This window comes from Podarcis raffonei, chromosome 4 (assembly GCF_027172205.1).
Source record: "Podarcis raffonei isolate rPodRaf1 chromosome 4, rPodRaf1.pri, whole genome shotgun sequence".
Taxonomy (NCBI): domain Eukaryota; kingdom Metazoa; phylum Chordata; class Lepidosauria; order Squamata; family Lacertidae; genus Podarcis; species Podarcis raffonei.
This window is the reverse complement of record NC_070605.1, coordinates 29,048,909-29,064,142: the sequence shown is the minus strand read 5'-3', so window position 1 is coordinate 29,064,142 and position 15,234 is coordinate 29,048,909. Positions and strand designations below refer to the sequence as shown.

At 40.6% G+C, this 15,234-nt stretch overlaps 1 protein-coding gene across 1 annotated transcript in view; it reads right to left on the bottom strand.

Moving 5' to 3' along the window:
• FRY (FRY microtubule binding protein) overlaps nucleotides 1-15,234 on the bottom strand; it is a 151,384-nt gene that overhangs the window by 50,978 nt on the left and 85,172 nt on the right. Inside the window, exons 34-40 of the mRNA XM_053386021.1 lie at nucleotides 14,832-15,000; nucleotides 13,981-14,071; nucleotides 12,874-12,956; nucleotides 11,921-12,071; nucleotides 10,346-10,449; nucleotides 8,292-8,477; nucleotides 699-897 (exon numbers count right to left, since the gene is read on the bottom strand). Of these exons, the coding sequence (XP_053241996.1) occupies nucleotides 699-897; nucleotides 8,292-8,477; nucleotides 10,346-10,449; nucleotides 11,921-12,071; nucleotides 12,874-12,956; nucleotides 13,981-14,071; nucleotides 14,832-15,000 (983 nt within the window). The remainder of the gene's footprint in view (nucleotides 1-698; nucleotides 898-8,291; nucleotides 8,478-10,345; nucleotides 10,450-11,920; nucleotides 12,072-12,873; nucleotides 12,957-13,980; nucleotides 14,072-14,831; nucleotides 15,001-15,234) is intronic.

Below are 15,234 nucleotides of genomic sequence, written 5' to 3'. Positions count from 1 at the left end.
CTTCCCACCATATTAGACCCCAGTCCTTCTCCACTTGACTTCATTCTATCAGCTTCTGGTGTTCCAACATCACCCCAAACCCCAACCTTTTGTAATGAATCATAGCATATATAATACATAAATAATGCCACCCATTTGCCTAAGATTCACAAGTGGGTATAAGCACCAAGCAGGAGGTGTTCAGAGAATTTGCTGTAACTTTTATGCAATAGTGACAACCGCTTACATTTGCACCTATGTTAATTTTACACGTGGTTTTGTTACATCGAGTTAGAAATCCCATTCATGCTATTTTCATTGTTTTACGGTTTTCTGTGATTTTGACTGTTGGTTTCTCATGTTAAGACTGAAACGGCGGTTGGTTTTAGCTGCAAAAGCAGAACAAAGCACCACAGACTTGGCAGCTTTGGTAACTAATTGGAATGTCACTCATCAGCCAAACAGGCTACATATTTTATTATTATGGGAGCTGGTTCTTTCACAGGTTCTGTCTGTGTGAAATTTGCAACCATTTTAAATATTATTATTTTTACAGAATTATCTACAAAGTTCAGGAAACTACTGGGAATGTGTTATGACTGCGTGTTTGCCAGAGACTTGTGCTGGAACGTATTCCTTCATCTGATTAGGATACAGACGCATTCTTCGAAAGGTATGCTGCAGCAGAATGCACAGTATCTTTGCTCTGATGTGATTACCTGGTAGTCAGGAACTCAATTAGCTTGTTTGCCTTTTCATCTGTCTCTACGGCTGGGTCCATGTCTTCTATCTCCTGGGTGATCTGAGGGAGGTTCCCACTGCTCCCTCCAAGGCTGATGCTGGAAGAGGTGGAGCTGGAGCTGAGTCCAGAGTCTGGCACGGGAGAAGACTGATACTCCCTCAGAAAGTCAAAGCCACCTAGCAGCAATGGAGAAAAAAGATAAGCATGGAATGTGCAGCCGAGGTCAGAACTCCCCTCAAGTGTCATCGCAGGGCAAGAATGTCTTTGGTAATAGTTTTAGCTGCCCTGAAACCTCACAGAACCGGGAGTAAATAACAGAGGAGACAGCGTGATCAAATCAGTGATCATGAGCTACAAAACAGCTACACGTTACGTATCTTGTGGTTTTGAAATGGTGCATGTTCCTTTCTAGAAGCTTGTCTAAATATACAATTTTCATTTTTATTATTAAAATGAATAATAATAATAATAATAATAATAATAATAATATATTTATACTCCCCCATCTGACTGGGTTTCTCCAACCACTTGGGGCGGCTCCCAACAGAATATTAAAAAAACGATAAAACATCAAACATTAAAAACTTCCCTAAACAGGGCTGCCTTCAGATATCTTCTAAATGTCATATAGTTGTTTATTTCCTTGACATCTGATGGGTGGGCGTTCCACAGGGTGGGTGCCACTACCAAGAAGGCCCTCACCTCACACAGTGAGGGAACCGCCTCGGAGCTGGACCTCAGTGTCCAGGCTGAACAATGGGGGTTGAGACGCTCCTTCAGGTATACTGGGCTGAGGCCATTTAGACCTTTAAAGGTCTTTGAATTGTGCTTGGAAATGTACTGGGAGCCCATGTAGGTCTTTCAGGACCAGTGTTATATGGTCTTGGCAGCCACTCCCAGTCACCAGTCTAGCTGCCGCATTCTGGATTAGTTGTAGTTTCTGGGTCACCTTCAAAGGTAGCCCCATGTAGAACGCATTGCAGTAGTCCAAAGCAGGAGATAACAGTGCACCACTCTGGTGAGACAGTCTGCAGGCAGGTAGGGTCTCAGCCTGCATACCAGATGGATCTGGTAGACAGCTGTCCTGGACACAGAATTGACCTGTGCCTCCATGGACAGCTGTGAGTCCATTTATATAAGTTTTGTGTGAAATTCTTCAAGCCACAATGGCTCAAGTGTGCAAGTAAGCCAAACTCAAATTGTAACCACTGTGCTCTTCTCTTGCTGCTGCACTATGAGGACCTAAGCCATGGTTCAGTTTGGCTGGCATTAAGTCTGACCCTGGGCTCATGGCTTGTCTTGCTCCAGACAAATCATGAGCTGTAGCCAAGGTTTGTTCCTGGCTCCCTACTCATCATTGTTTGTCTAGGGAAGGCAAAGTACAAACCTCGGTTGGGAAGTATGCTTAGCCAGACCGTATCTTAGGTCTGGGTAGCCCGACAGCAGGACTATGGAAGGAGTTAACTGAGCACAATTTCTGCTGCTAGGTCCCCACATAGTCCGCACTTAAAATGTGCTTGGCTGAAGGTTAAATGCACTGAGGCATCACTTGATGGAATTGTCCCCTTATCTGGATAACATTTCTTCCTCCCATTACACAAGTGTCAAAGCCCCAAGCCCTGGTTCTGAAAAGGTTGAGCAAAAAATGCAAGCTTCGGCCTCATAATCCAAGCATGTCTATGAATTTGATCCTGTTTACAATGAGAAGAGAGTCATAGGAAGAGCCTTCCTTAGCCATGTGCTACAGGCCACGGTGGAGAAAGGAGCACAGGCAAAAGTTTATACGGACTGAAATTCAGAATAGGAGGAATTTGTGGGTGGAAACATCACACATCATGAGGAGAAGCTGGAAGGACACAGCCTGCTCCTCCGGTGTCAATGCTAGATTTGGACCTTTCCTTCAAAAGGATTTCCAGCTGCTGACTACTGCTGACATATGCCACCCTTGGTCTGTAGTTCTTCAAAATTATACCTGAGCTATAGGTACAGTCTCTGTCATATCAGGATGCAAGGATTGATGTGGAATACATAAACAGCAGGAGGGACGAAGGAATATGTCCCTGCCTGTCCTTGGCAGGGTATTAACCCATAGTTGCCCTGAATGCCAGCCAGGGAACCCTGGAAGCTGCATAGCAGAGAGAAGGGGGATGGACACACCTGCCCCTTCCCTATGTACAGATTCACTGAGCCAATCACAGCAGGTATGAGGAACCTTCAGCCCTCCAGATGTTGCCAAAATACAACAACTATCAGCCCCAGCAAGCATGGCCAATGGCCAAAAGGAACCTTTTCCAGATGAACAAGGAAGGTTTATCGCAATTGAGATTCAACTACAAGGTGAAAAATATCTGATTCTAGGAGTATATGCACCAAATGAGGGGAAATCTGAATTTTTTAAGAAATTGCATGAGACATTGTTGGACTATATGGACTATAACATCATTTTGATGGGAGATATGAATGGAGTGGTATCTACTAATATGGATAAGTCGCAAAGACAGGTGGTAACTAAAGATGGAAGACTACCAAAAACATTTTTTGAATTGACTGACAATATGGATCTGATTGACACTTGGAGAACTAAGAACCCCCTTGGAAGAGAGGGAACATTCTTCTCTGAAGCCAACATGACATGGACAAGAATCGATCAAATATGGATAACTAGAGGACTGGCACCTAAGATTCGAAAAGTGGATATCTGCCCCAAAACTTGCTCCGACCATAATGCAGTAAAGATGGAGATGAAACTAACGCTAATCGGCTCCTTCAGATGGAGGATGAATGATGCCCTGTTTAGAGACCAGGAGGTGATTAAGAAGGCCCAAAAAACATTGAAAGATTATTTTGAGATAAATTTAAACACTATGGTGGAAAAAAGAACAATCTGGGACGCAGGTAAAGCGGTCATGAGAGGGTTTCTGATTCAACAGAATGCAATAAAGAAGAGAATCCAAAATGAGAAAAAAGATAAAATCTTGGAAAAAATAAAAGAAGGAGAGAAGAGATTAAGAGCGAAACCAAAATCCCAAGAAATTCTGAGGGAAATTAAGTTATATCAAGTACAATATATGAGAATGATAAACCAGGAAGTGGAATGGAAAATTAAACAGATGAGACAAAAGTCTTTCGAATCGGCTAACAAATGTGGGAAACTGCTTGCATGGCAGATGAAGAAAAGACAGAAATTAAATACTATTACAAGTTTGGAGGTAAATGGAAAGATTATACAGAACCCATTGGAAATTAGAAACTGCTTCCAGAGATTTTTCAAACAACTTTATACACAAGGGCCACAGAAAGAGGTTGAGTTAGACCAATTTCTGAGGAAAAATGGACTACAAAAAATTTCTCAAGAAAAGAGGATAATGTTGAGTGACAAAATTACAGAACAGGAAGTGGAGGGCGCCATTCGGAATATGCAGCTGGGCAAATCTCCAGGACCAGACGGTTTAACCTCCAAATACTACAGAGTTTTGAAAGATTGGCTAATTCGACCACTAACGGAGGTGTGCAATGAGATATTAGAGGGGAAAAAGGCGCCGGAGTCGTGGCAGGAAGCATATATTACACTTATACCAAAAACTGAGTCTGAAAAGACGCAACTTAAGAACTACCGCCCCATATCCCTTCTTAATGTGGATTACAAAATATTTGCGGACATTTTGGCAAATAGATTAAAGAAAGTACTATTGGAAGAGATCCATAAGGACCAAGCTGGCTTTCTCCCGGGTAGACACTTGTCGGACAATACGAGGAATATAATTAACATTTTGGAGAAGCTGCAAGTGAATATAAACACTAAAGCAGTTTTAATTTTTATAGATGCGGAGAAAGCCTTTGACAATATTTCTTGGAATTTTATGAAGAAAAATCTTCAGGGGATGGGGGTGGGCCAAGGGTTTGAAAACGGTATAAGTGCAATTTATTCAGAACAAAAGGCTAAATTAATTGTGAATAATATGGTGACAGAGGGATTTAAGATAGAGAAAGGCACACGACAAGGCTGCCCAATTTCCCCATTGTTATTCATCACTGTCCTGGAGGTATTATTGAATATGATTAGAAGGGACCGTTTGATAAAAGGCATTCAGGTCGGAGCTAAGCAATATAAACTGAAAGCATTTGCAGACGATTTAGTTCTAACATTACAGGAGCCAGAATCTAGTTCGAAAAGAGTTTTGGAAGTGATTCAAGAATTTGGAAAGATGGCTGGTTTTAAGTTGAATAAGTCTAAAACCAAAGTTCTTGAGAAAAATTTAACACCGATTGAGAAAGATAGGTTTCAGAAGGAGACAGGCCTAACAATAGTAAAGAAAGTTAAATATTTGGGGGTTAATATGACAGCTAAGAACCTAAACTTATTTAAAGATAACTATGAGAAATGTTGGTTAGAAGTGAAGAAAGATCTAGAGATATGGTTAAACTTGAAGCTTTCCTTGTTGGGTAGAATTGCGGCTATAAAAATGAATGTATTGCCAAGGATGTTATTTCTGTTTCAATCTTTGCAAATTTTGGACAAGATGGACTGTTTCAAGAAGTGGCAGAGAGATATTTCTAGATTTGTCTGGCAGGGCAAGAAGCCCAGAATAAAATTTAAAATATTAACTGATGTTAAAGAAAGAGGTGGTTTTGCCCTGCCAGACCTGAAACTTTATTATGAATCGGCCGCATTTTGCTGGCTGAAAGAATGGCTGCTTCTTGAAAACACAGACATTTTGGATTTAGAAGGTTTTAATAATGTTTTTGGGTGGCATGCATATTTGTGGTACGACAAGGTTAAAGCTCATAAGGCATTTAAAAACCATATTGTCAGGAAAGCATTGTTAAATGTCTGGTTAAGATATAAAGACTTACTGGAGAATAAAACCCCAAGGTGGCTGTCACCAATGGAAGCAAAGGCATTGAAAAAGTCCAATATGGAGGCCAAATGGCCGAAATATTGGGAAATATTGGAACAAGAAGGAGATAAACTGAAACTGCAGAGTTTTGAGAAATTAAAAGATAAGGTGCGAGATTGGCTGCACTATTTTCAAATAAGAGAAGTCTATAACTTGGATAAAAAAATAGGCTTCCAGGTGGAAAAATCTAAATTGGAAACTGAGTTGTTAGAATCCAAAACTAAAACACTCTCAAGAATGTATAACTTGCTGCTAAAATGGAATACGCAGGATGAAACAGTTAAATCTGCTATGATTAAATGGGCACAAGATGTTGGTCATAACATTATGTTTGCTGACTGGGAATGGTTGTGGACCACAGGTATGAAATTTACGGCATGTAATGCCCTAAGAGAGAATATTATGAAAATGATATACAGGTGGTACATGACACCAGTCAAGCTTGCAAAAATCTACCACTTGCCTGACAATAAATGTTGGAAGTGTAAAGAATGTGAAGGAACATTCTTTCATCTTTGGTGGACATGCCCAAAGATTAAGGCTTTCTGGGAGATGATATATAATGAAATGAAAAAAATATTTAAATATACATTCCTTAAGAAGCCAGAGGCCTTTCTCTTGGGCATGGTGGGCCAATTGGTGCCAAAGAAAGACAGAAATTTCTTTATGTACGCAACAACAGCGGCAAGAATTCTCATCGCAAAGTATTGGAAGACACAAGAGCTACCCACCCTGGAAGAGTGGCAGATGAAGTTGATAGAGTATATGGAACTGGCGGAAATGACTGGCAGAATCCGAGACCTGGGAGAAGAGTTGGTGGAAGAAGACTGGAAGAAATTCAAAGACTATCTTCAGAAATATTATAAAATTAATGAATGCTAAAACTGTGCTTGGATTGGCAATAAGTGGTAATTAGTGATAAAAGTTAATAAGATTATGCAAAAAAATAGGTATTGATATGCTTGAAAATATGGATATAGTAAATGTTATGGTATAAAGTTTAACATTTGAAAAAGGGTAAGAATTTGCTGAACTAAATATTTGAATGGGAATACAAAAGGGGGGAGGCGGGAGGAGGTCAAGAACATAAGCATATGAAATTGAGGTTATTTGAAAAATGGATTGGTTTTAACTTTTTTATGTTTAAATTTAATTTTTCTTAATTAGTGGTGCTTTCTTTTTGTATTTTTGGTGTTTCTCTCTTTTTTCTGTAATTTAGGGTTTTTTTATTCTGTGAACTTTTATCTTTCTTTTCTGTAAAACTCCAATAAAAATCTTTAAAAAAAAAAAAAAAAAAGGAACCTTTTCCCCCAAGGAAAAGGAAAGGTAAAATATAAAAATGTATTATTTGTGCACAACAGTGCTTGACAAACTGCCTTGAATGCTGCAAGTCGGAATCTTAGGTAGTGTTTGCCTACATTCTGTCTGAGAGGTATTTGATAAAAAACCCACGAAGGCTATCAGTCTTCATTTGCTCTAGCTATGCACCGAAGCAACTGATTAGCAAAGGTGAGGAGATAAACATGTCAAATTACAATTCCTCCTCTTTTTAGAGTTCACAAAGTTCAGTTCCCCTTGCATTCAACGAGCAGAGTTCACATGCCATTGATTTTTTCCCCAGAAGCATTTTTAAAATAACCGTTTGCAGACTAAAAACAATCCTGTGTGCTCCTTTCTCAATCCGAGCTCTCTTTCCCTTCCACTGCCCCAAGGTAGCTTTACTGATTTTGTCTGTATCATTTGACTGCATCTGTTTCCTTTTTGAAAGTCCAATAAAAAACTATTAATTAAAAAAAAGCAGATACATTTTTATTCATGCTCTCAGAGACAGTGAAGCATTGCACTTGTTTGTTATTCCATACTGCATGTTGAGATACTTATCTGCCTGTTCTCTTCAGCGTGACTTTATCTATTTTAGTTAAAAGAGCCTCTGCTACGACTAGTGACAGGACAGTAATAAGTCACAGATAAGCACCCAGCGAATGTATGTGTAGTCATTTTACCTTGTTATTCCTTCTAAAGGTACGGGGCACATTAGGACACAGAAGCAATCCTTGGGCTCCTGTGCTTTCTCTCTCTTTCCCAGGTGAATTGTCCACCATAAAAAGAGACAGATTGAGTCATGCAATTAGGTCCTACTTGTGAGACGTTGCTTAGAGGTTGCATGCCTTACGGAGTTTGGCACCTGAACTTGAGGCTGACTCTTGAGCTCCACTTCTTGTTCAGAGGTTACACACATAGCAGAAGAAAGCATGATGCCTCAAGCCTTTCTTTCTTTCTTTCTTTCTTTCTTTCTTTCTTTCTTTCTTTCTTTTTATGCACATGTGTGGAATTGCCCTTAGATGTGCAGAATCAAACAATCTAAAAGTCCCCTTGAGTGCAGTCTGGAGGAAACAACAGTCTCTCATAAGCTCTATTTATTTTAAGGCATTTAGACAGGACACTTACTCAGCAGATTACAACCAGAAAAGAATATTCCATTATTTGTTCAACACCCAATTTGGGATACACTGGTATAATAATGCCCTATACAGTATATAGGGCATTGTACCAGTGTAACCAAACTGAGTGTTGAACAAATGTATTGCTAACACAGAAAGAGCACCATAGGAGTACACTAGGAACAAGTCAAAACAAAGCAGATATATACTCTATCAATTGCTTGTTGTTACCTGTATAGAAATATTCAGGCAAGTATGCTGATTGTACTGTGAGAGTCTTTGTTTCATTCATCTCTCTGGTCTGGAGAAGCACTGAGGCAATGGCTTGAAAATTGCTGTTGCATGACAGAGCAATCAAAAGATGGAGAAGCAGCTTTTTACTATGCTCAAAGACTTCAGGGCGGTAATGGTCAAGGCCTAAGGGAAAGCAGTTAATGGCAATCACTGAATATAAAGTTTAAACAAGTTAACAAGTTCCAGATATAGCAAACGATCCACATGCCTTTAGTACAAAAACAGACAAAATACAGGGTGTGCTTCCTCTTCAAATATCTTGTTTGAATTTAGTACCTGTGAAAGCCAGGCTTGCACCATTTAATCTGTTAGATAATCAATTAAAAAAACTTTTTGATTGACTATAAAGCTGCCCTTGATTTCTCAAACAGAAGGTTTTAAATATGCACATACATTATTTTTAACAGAAGTACTAATACAGCATGAGCTATTGGGAGCCTTGGTTATTGAAGCCAGGTTATAGAAAGGCACTCCAAAATCCTGGATGAGCCCACTCAGGAGGTTTCATGTATATCAGGGCTGGAGAATCTCAGGCTCAAGGACGAAATGCAATCCTCCAGATCTCTCTGTCTAGCCCACATCCTCCTCCCTAACCTTGCCCCTAAGCAGACCTGCTTTGTAGTCTCTTTATGTGTTTTTGGCTGGCTGGAATGTGCCCTTGAACTTAGATAATGCTTCTGGCTTGCCTGGATGGAAGACAGAGGTTGCGTGCCAGTGTGTATAAAGCGAACATTCACATTTGTTGCTCTGTTTGCTGTTGCCCTACCCACCACTGGCATGCGGCCCCCTGAAGATTGCCCAGAAGAGAATGTGGCCCTTGGGCTGAAAAAGGTTTCCCACATCTGTTGTTAGAGCATGGGGTATATAAGGTTGAACTCTCTAGAACACAAGGAAGCCAAGGGCTACCTGCTAGAGCCATCCAAGTAGGACTAGAACCATGGAAAAGCATCATCGCCCACTCATGAGCCAAATAGTTGTTCTAGAACAGGTGTGGGGGACCTTTGGCCCTCCAGATGTTGCTGAATTGTGACTTGCACTCTACCTGTCTACTGGCCATGGTTGCTGGGGCCGATGGGAGTAGGGGTTCAGGAGCATCTGGATGGCCACAGGTTCCCCCACACCTGTTCTAGAGTGATATGCTGTACTTTTGCAAGTATCTTTTTTCAATTCTTTTCCTAAATTATTTCTGAGATTATTTGCATCATTCCTGACTGTTTGGAGCCATGGGAGAACAAAGATTCCAGCATAAAGTAGCAGTCTGCTACTGTTTGATGCTGCTACTTCCCTGGCACTCTGATTGCTTCTTCTTCATATATATAGTATATTTTCCAGTTTGCCTTGCTCTACAGTTGCAATTGCTCTTGGGACTGGACTCGAAACACTACTTGTTTCAACAGTACTCCGGCCATTCTTCTGAGTGACGTGATATCATTATGCATGTATCATTAAGCCAAATGCAGACCCTCAAATTGGGTACTCTTTCTAGTTTCCCCTTATCTTAGTTTCTGTTTCTGGAAATTTCTTCTCCTACAGAGCCACCGGGGGGGGGGGGGCGAGTAGGGAGAAGAGGGGGGCAAGCCCCACTGCACAAGTGGAATAAGATCTTGGGACAGTTCACAGTCCACCACTAGGACTCATCAGTTGAACTTCCTTCAGAGTCATTTAAAAATTTTACATTCATACATTTTGTACTTCTATGACGAATAAAATATCAAATCAGCTTCAGGGGCAGGGAAGAAACAATACTTCTCTTGAGTTTACCATGTAAACTGCTGCTTTTCATAAAGTTATAGAGCAAAAAGTCGGAGGGAATAGAGTAGCTTGGGCAGAGCTTACAAAACCCCAAACAAGCATTTCTGGGATTAGCCTCTGATAAAAATGAGAATACTGAAACAAAAGCCTGCAAATGAATGAAGGTGGAGGGAGACCATGTAATATGGAGCGTCATCTGCATTAGGAACTCAAATTCAACTTCAGTTCTTGCTTCTTACCTAAGAAGAGAGCGTGCAATAATAATGGGAGGTGAAGGGCCCAATCTTCTCTTACACTGTGATCTACAACCATCTCGGTCATGAAGATGACAGCAATATTGCACCTGAGAGGAAAAAGAAGATGAACCAGTTCAAAACCTACAAAGGCAAATGAGGGGGAAATGGCAACAATCACACAATAGCTGATCAGAGAGTACCAGGAGTTATCTGAGGCGCAATACGGTCACCTAAGCAATGGTGGATAAAATAAACACAATGTACTTGGTTGCATGGAGGCACTGAACATTAACACACACTGTACTAATGAGGTGAAATAGTAGAGGCATATAGAAGAATGTTCTATAGAACCAGTATATAGAAGCATTCAAGGTCATGGTAATTATGCGGCCTGCTGCATTGATCTGGTTTGATTAGTTGTATTCTTTCAAATGTGATGGTTATGTAGTTTAATAATATTTTTATTGCTTTAACCAGGTACTGTAAACCATCATGGCCTCTTCAGTGAGGGGTGGTTTTAAAGATGAAGCAAATGGATGTATTTATTCTGAAACTTGACACACTGACAACAATCCAAAACTTGGCTAGGGAGCAGTGGTTCCATCACCATGTCTGAAGCCCTGTCACTCAAGCCAACCAGGACAGAAAGGGGGAGGGTTTCATTCATTCTTTTGCTACCTTTGAGTCTGTAGGGCCTTGTTAGCAGACTGCAGGGCTTTGGATCCAGCAAGGCCAAAGCTGTTTAGGGCTTTAAAGGTCAGCACCAACAATTTGAATTATGCTCGGAAATGTACTGGGAACCAGTGTGGATCTTTTAGGACCAGTGTTATATGGTCCCAGCGGCCACTCCCAGTCACCAGTCTGGCAGCAGCATTCTGGACTAGTTTAATCTTCCAACATTCAGCTTCACTGTATGTTCACGAGTTCTAGTGTTATGTTATTCATGTTACCTTGGCATGTGAACTTTTGGGAGCATGTATTTCTTATAGGTTCACCCCGATAACTAGCACGTGAAACCCTGCTGAGAAATGCCAGGGCTTCAGTCCTCTGCCCTGCCATGACCTCGACCCACATCAGCTCTGGCATGGGGGAGGCAAACAAGTTTCTGACACAATGTCAGAAGCTTTCTGCTTTAAAAAATGTAATTAATGTGATAACAAGTCACGATGTCTACATTTAGCCTCGAAATCAAAATGAAATTATGCCTGTCAGTGTAGATTATATAAGAAGGTAATTTCGATATAAGAAAAGCACACAGAATGTGACAGGAATGCATTAGGCTGGAGGGTGGGGGTGCAGGGAGTACAGATCCTGCTTTTTAAATTGGGTTCTTCATCATCTGTCTGAATCTTAAAGCAGAATCACAAATTAATTCTCCCAACACAATATTCATGCACCTATTTCACTTTTGTTGGGAAAAGTGACACGCTACATTTCTCTTACAGCAAGATAAAGATGGTTTCTAATGCAGAACATGTCAGAAATGTTTTTAGGACTGTTCAGATGTAATAATGTACAGTTAGGAGACAGTGGAGGCAAACTGTTTCGTAAGACAGGTAATGTTAACATACACCTTACCTATGAAGTGGCCCTCGTGGTGTAATGGTTTCTGGGAGGTAGTCAACAAGAGGTGCCCAGCACCCTCCATTAAATGGCATCGGCAAGGGCTGCGGCTGTTTGGTCTCCACGATATTCAGTAGCCAACTTGTGTATGGAGACACAGGATCATCTGCAGAGTAACGTATTATGATAACTTATTATGTAGGGAACCTGGTGGTGTTCCGACTTTGGATATTTCAGTGCAGACAATGCAAACCAAACACATGCCTTTGGCCTTTTATATTGAGATACAGTCGTGCCTTGGGTTTCGCACAGAATGCGTTCCGGAAGTCAATCCGACTTCCGAAACATTCGGAAACCAAGGCGCATCCTCTGATTGGCTGCAGGAGCGTCCTGCAGCCAATTGGAAGCCATGCCAGACGTTCGGCTTCCGAGGCAAAGTTTACAAACCGGAACACCTACTTCCGGGTTTGCAACGTTCGAGTTCCGAGTTGTTCATGAACTAAGTTGTTCAAAAACCAAGGTATGGACAGCTCTGTGTTGCTGGGGTATTTCATTTTTTGTTTGTTGATTTGTCTTGCTTCCTTGTGGCCATAATGTTTTCTGAAAACTGGTACACAGAAAGTGTTTATGGCTATGCCAAATCAATGGTGATGTTTAACAAACCTTAACGCAGGTATGGCACAAGTACTAAGAATGCAAATTACATTATACCACTTGAAGTACAATTCTTTTTGGCTTTTTTTTTAAGCAATGAAGGATCCTGATCACAGAGATTCAACTACCCAAAGAACTACAAACTTTGCACAATCCTGCCAAATTTCAAAAAATTTAGTCCCCTTGATTTCAATGGGAGGTATTTAAGCACATGCTTAATTATTCTGTTGAAACCAGGGGGGCTTGAAGACAGCCTTGACTGGATCATGCCACATCACTCACAAAATGCAATGTAAACAAATGTCAAGTCATACTTTTGTCATCATCGTAAGATCCTCCAGAGCTATTGCTGTATCTTGACTCCAGTCGATTATGTGCTCTGATCACATTGCTGAACCTTGGAAAGAATGAAAGAAAATGCCAAAATCATAATCTGGGCTCAAGAGGGATTATTCTGAAGGTTCTCAAAAGATCAAACCGACAATCAACCTTCTCTGAATAACTGGCTTACTTTGAGGGAATTTGGGTGAAAAGTAATGCAACAGAAAATTCTAAACCCCCAGGTGTGTTAAAAGATATTTGAAGAACTGTATCACTAAGACATTTTGCTGATACAGGACACATTACCAAAGAATTATGACAAATGTTTCTCTAATCTTCTGATTGGACTTCAGTAGTGGGATCAAAAAGAGAAACAGTGTAACATGTAACCCTGCTTTTGCACTCTCAAATAATTTCTAGCAAGTTTTTGTGCAGAGCGCTTGGTAGGTCTGTAATTTATTTATGCACACTTGAAGAAACGGGCAGGCAAATGCTGGATCAAAGAGAAATAAATGTTGTTCTGAATGTTTATGCCATGCTTTTGAAATTTCCAATTTAAACAATACTGCTACACGTTTTTGTAAGGAAAAGGAAGTGCGTGTTGTCCAGAAGCAAAATGATTTATTCGGCAGTTCTTTATGCTGTCTCTTCTGTTGATAACTCCATCTAGGTCAATCTATACATACTGTCTAAATTACACTGTTCTAATCACTGTGGTGTCTATTTGTTACCAGGTGTACGTAATGGAAAAAAAATATTTTAGTCAATCAGCTGAAATCTTGTATTCAGAAGTAACACTGAGCTGACGTTACCAAAAGCCAATCCCCCCCCCCATTTAACTTATGAGCAAATATGATTTCTGTCTTATGTGTGGCCAATTTCATTGCCAAACAGATAGGTATCAGACCACCCAAATTTGGTATTAGAAGGAATTACATTTTAAATTTATGAATATGCAGTTTGCATCAGTTGCCTGATAGACCTCAACAGATGTACTGTGAAATACTCCAGCTGGATAATCCAGCCTTTCTAGTTCAGGGAATTCATGTTTGAGAAAGAGACAGACAGACAAACAGGTTTTGATTCAGCAGACTACAAACCTTTCATCTGTTTCTTTCACCATTCTGTTATCTTCAATGTCAGGAAAACTATCTTGGCCAGCTACTACCGTATTACTGCTTGAAGTGGTTCCTGTACATGTAAAACAAACATATATTTACATATATATAAAAACCCACACAAAGTACTTAAGTTTGAAAGATTCAAACAACCAAAACAACCAAGCATTAGACAGCCTGGTGTAGTACAGAAATAATAGACTATGAATGCACAGCATTAAGTCAGCGCCACACCACAATCATCAGCTTCTCAGAATATCCACACATATTACTTTGGTATTTGTGTTACAAGAAAACAGGTATAATGAAGTGTTTCCCCTTTGTACTCCCCACTTCCATTCATTCCCTGTAATTAATGGGTTATTAGAATGGGAGGTTAGGCTTAGCACGCCTCCTGAGCCATTGGAATGGCAAGGTCATATGGGGGGGGGGCTTAGTTCCTTGAGCCCTGGGGGAAGCCATTCTTGAACGTCCTGGCTCTGTTTCTACTGGCCCTGGTGTTGTGGCATCAGCTTCAGTGGGCTCCAATCTCCTAGCCTCAAGGTTCGTGGCCCCCCCCCCATCACCAGCATCAAGCTCAAGAGTCAGGGACATGGTATGGCTCCTTAGCTGGTGACACTTTAGCCTCCAACTCAATGTCCTGATCACTGGCGGATTCTGGGATTATGGCAAATTGACTAGCAGGTATTATACATTTCTTTGTTGATGAGATAAGGGAGTCTGAGAAGCAACAAGGGAGGAGTTGGGCTGAAATTTATTGTAATACTCTGTTCCTGCTTCCTCCATTCACAATATCGCGTTGCAATTTATTAGACGGGGTGCTCAATTCTTACCAGAAGCGGCTGCTGAGGCCTTGTTGCTGGCAGTGAAGCGATAGAATGGCGGATTGTCACAATGCTGAACTATGGGGTTCACTGGATCTGTTTGCTGAAGCTCAAACAGAAGTTCTTCCATTGTTTGAATAGTGTTGTTCCGACATAAATAGATGGCAACTTTTTTGATCTGAAGAAAAAGTAGTATTTAGCAGCCTCTACAAACTGTAACTTAAAAATGCACATTTTAAGTATAATAGGCACACATGTGCATCATTTTAGCTCTGAAAGGATCTAAGATACACCCATCAGAACTATGCTGATCTACATATCTAATGGGCCATAAAATCTGTCTACAATTAAGGGGTGAGCCAAATAAAGGGAGGTACGCAGAAGATCATGGATGCAGAAATTTTTACCTATG